The 1,900-nt window shown below is 50.0% G+C and overlaps 1 protein-coding gene across 1 annotated transcript; it reads left to right on the top strand.

Moving 5' to 3' along the window:
- The first annotated feature begins 433 nt into the window (after window positions 1-433).
- On the top strand, window positions 434-1,542 carry LOC101404148 (putative MAGE domain-containing protein MAGEA13P). Its single transcript, XM_004441638.3, has one exon. It carries the CDS (start codon window positions 496-498, stop codon window positions 1,540-1,542), a length of 1,047 nt encoding a protein of 348 aa, XP_004441695.3. The 5' UTR covers window positions 434-495.
- Window positions 1,543-1,900: the final 358 nt, after the last annotated feature.

The raw sequence follows: 1,900 nt of genomic DNA, 5'->3' as shown, positions 1-1,900 counted from the left end.
TGATTGCAGTCTGCAGCCTGAGGTGCCCCCTCAACTCCTCTTATAGGGGCTTAAGTAACCCTGAGGGGGAGGGCCTTGGTCTGAAACGTGTGTCCTCAGGTAAGCAGAGCAGAGGAAGCCCAGGCAGTGGCAGGAGTCAGTCAAGGTGAGGACCCTGAATATCTACCTAGGGCCCCCACCCACACCAGGACAGAGAGGACACCACAGTGCCCAACCTCACACACCCTACTGTTTTACCTGGAATCTGTAGGCTGTGCCAGCTGGCTACACCCTGAGGAGATTTCTCAGGTCCTCCTACAGGTTTTTAGGGGACAGATGAATCAAGAAGACAGGAGACCGCTAGAGGACTATCTAAGGGAAGACCTGTTAAGATGGCCTTTGTCAGAACTGACAAAGGTTGAGTTTCTCACACTCTTCCTCTCTCCCTCAGGCCAGTTGGCACCCATCTCCCACCTCCTACCCGCACTCTTGACTGCTGCCACAACACAAGTCATCATGCCTCACAGTCAGAAGAATCAGTGCTGCAAGCTTGCACCAGGCCTTCAGGCCCAAAGAGAGGCTCAGGGCCTGGTAGGTGCACAGGTTCCTGTAGCTGAGGAGGAGGAGGCCGCTTTCTCCTCTCTCTCTCCTTTGATCCAGGGCACCCCAGAGGTGGCGCCTGCTACTGGAACACCAAGTGTTCCTCCGAGTTCTCAGAGAGCCTGCTCCTCCTTCACTGCCATCAAAGCTACTCCATGGAGCAAATCAAATGAGGGCTCCAGCAGCCAAAAAGAGGGTCCAAGCACCTCGCAGTCTCTAATAGATCCTGAGGCCTTGCTCAATGATGAGCTAAACAGGAAGGTGGCTGAATTGGTGAAGTTCCTAAGTGTCAGGTATCGCACAAAGGAGCCCATCACAAAGGCAGAAATGCTGAAGAGTATCCTCAAAGATCACCAGGACCACTTCCCTGTGATCTTCAGGAAAGCCTGTGAGTGCATGGAGGTTGTCTTTGGCATCGAAGTGAAGGAAGTGGACCCCACCAGCCAGTCCTATGTGCTCGTCAAAACACTAGACCTCACCTACGATGGGATGCTGAGTGATGACCAGGGCATGCCCAAGACCGGCCTCCTGATACTTATCCTGGGTGTGATCTTCATAGAAGGCAACCGTGTCCCTGAGAAGAGGGTCTGGGAGGTGCTGAATATGATTGGGGTGTATGCTGGGAGGAAAGATTTCATCTATGGGGAGCCCAGGAAGCTCATCACCAAAGATTTAGTGCAGGAAAAGTACCTGGAGTACCGGCAGGTGCCCAACAGCGATCCTCCACACTACGAGTTCCTGTGGGGTCCCAGGGCCCACGGTGAAACCAGCAAGATGAAAGTCCTGGAGTTTTTTGCCAAGGTCAATGGGGCTGACCCCACTTCCTTCCCATCCTGGTATGAGGAAGCTTTGCGAGATGAGAAAGAGAGAGACCAGGCCAGAGTCGTCACCACTGATGGCACTACTGCTGTTGCCAGTGAGAGTTCCAGTGTCACCTCCAGTGGCTTCTCCTGCCCTGAGTGAAGTCTGAGGAAGATTCTCTACTCTGTTTTGAAGAAACTATTCTTCCTCCTAAAATGTTTATCAATTTCAGAGTCTAGGTTCATGAATGACGTTGGTTACAGATTTATTGCTGTTTATCAGGTTTAAGAATAAGAATTTTGCTATTCTGTAAAACCAGTTGGGAAATCTTCCATCTTATTTTGTGATCTGAAGTAGGCTAACATGGCACTGGAATAGAAATTTCCTTAGATATGTGAAAGATCCCAGCAATAAAACAGATGGGATCAAGAAACAGAAAAAAAACATGTGATAGATGGTTGTCCTAGGAGTCCTGTATCCCATTTAGTCTTTTGTTTTGTAAAATTAAAGCTATATGCCT

The sequence above is a fragment of the Ceratotherium simum genome, chromosome X, assembly GCF_057802395.1.
Source record: "Ceratotherium simum simum isolate JZ-2026a chromosome X, ASM5780239v1, whole genome shotgun sequence".
NCBI classification, from domain to species: domain Eukaryota; kingdom Metazoa; phylum Chordata; class Mammalia; order Perissodactyla; family Rhinocerotidae; genus Ceratotherium; species Ceratotherium simum.
Note: the sequence above shows the minus strand (reverse complement) of the source record. Positions and strands in the feature narration are given on the sequence as shown.

Bases quoted from the DNA above. Each gene is read 5' to 3' on its own strand.
- LOC101404148 (XM_004441638.3), top strand. From the start codon at position 496: ATGCCTCACAGTCAGAAGAATCAGTGCTGCAAGCTTGCACCAGGCCTT.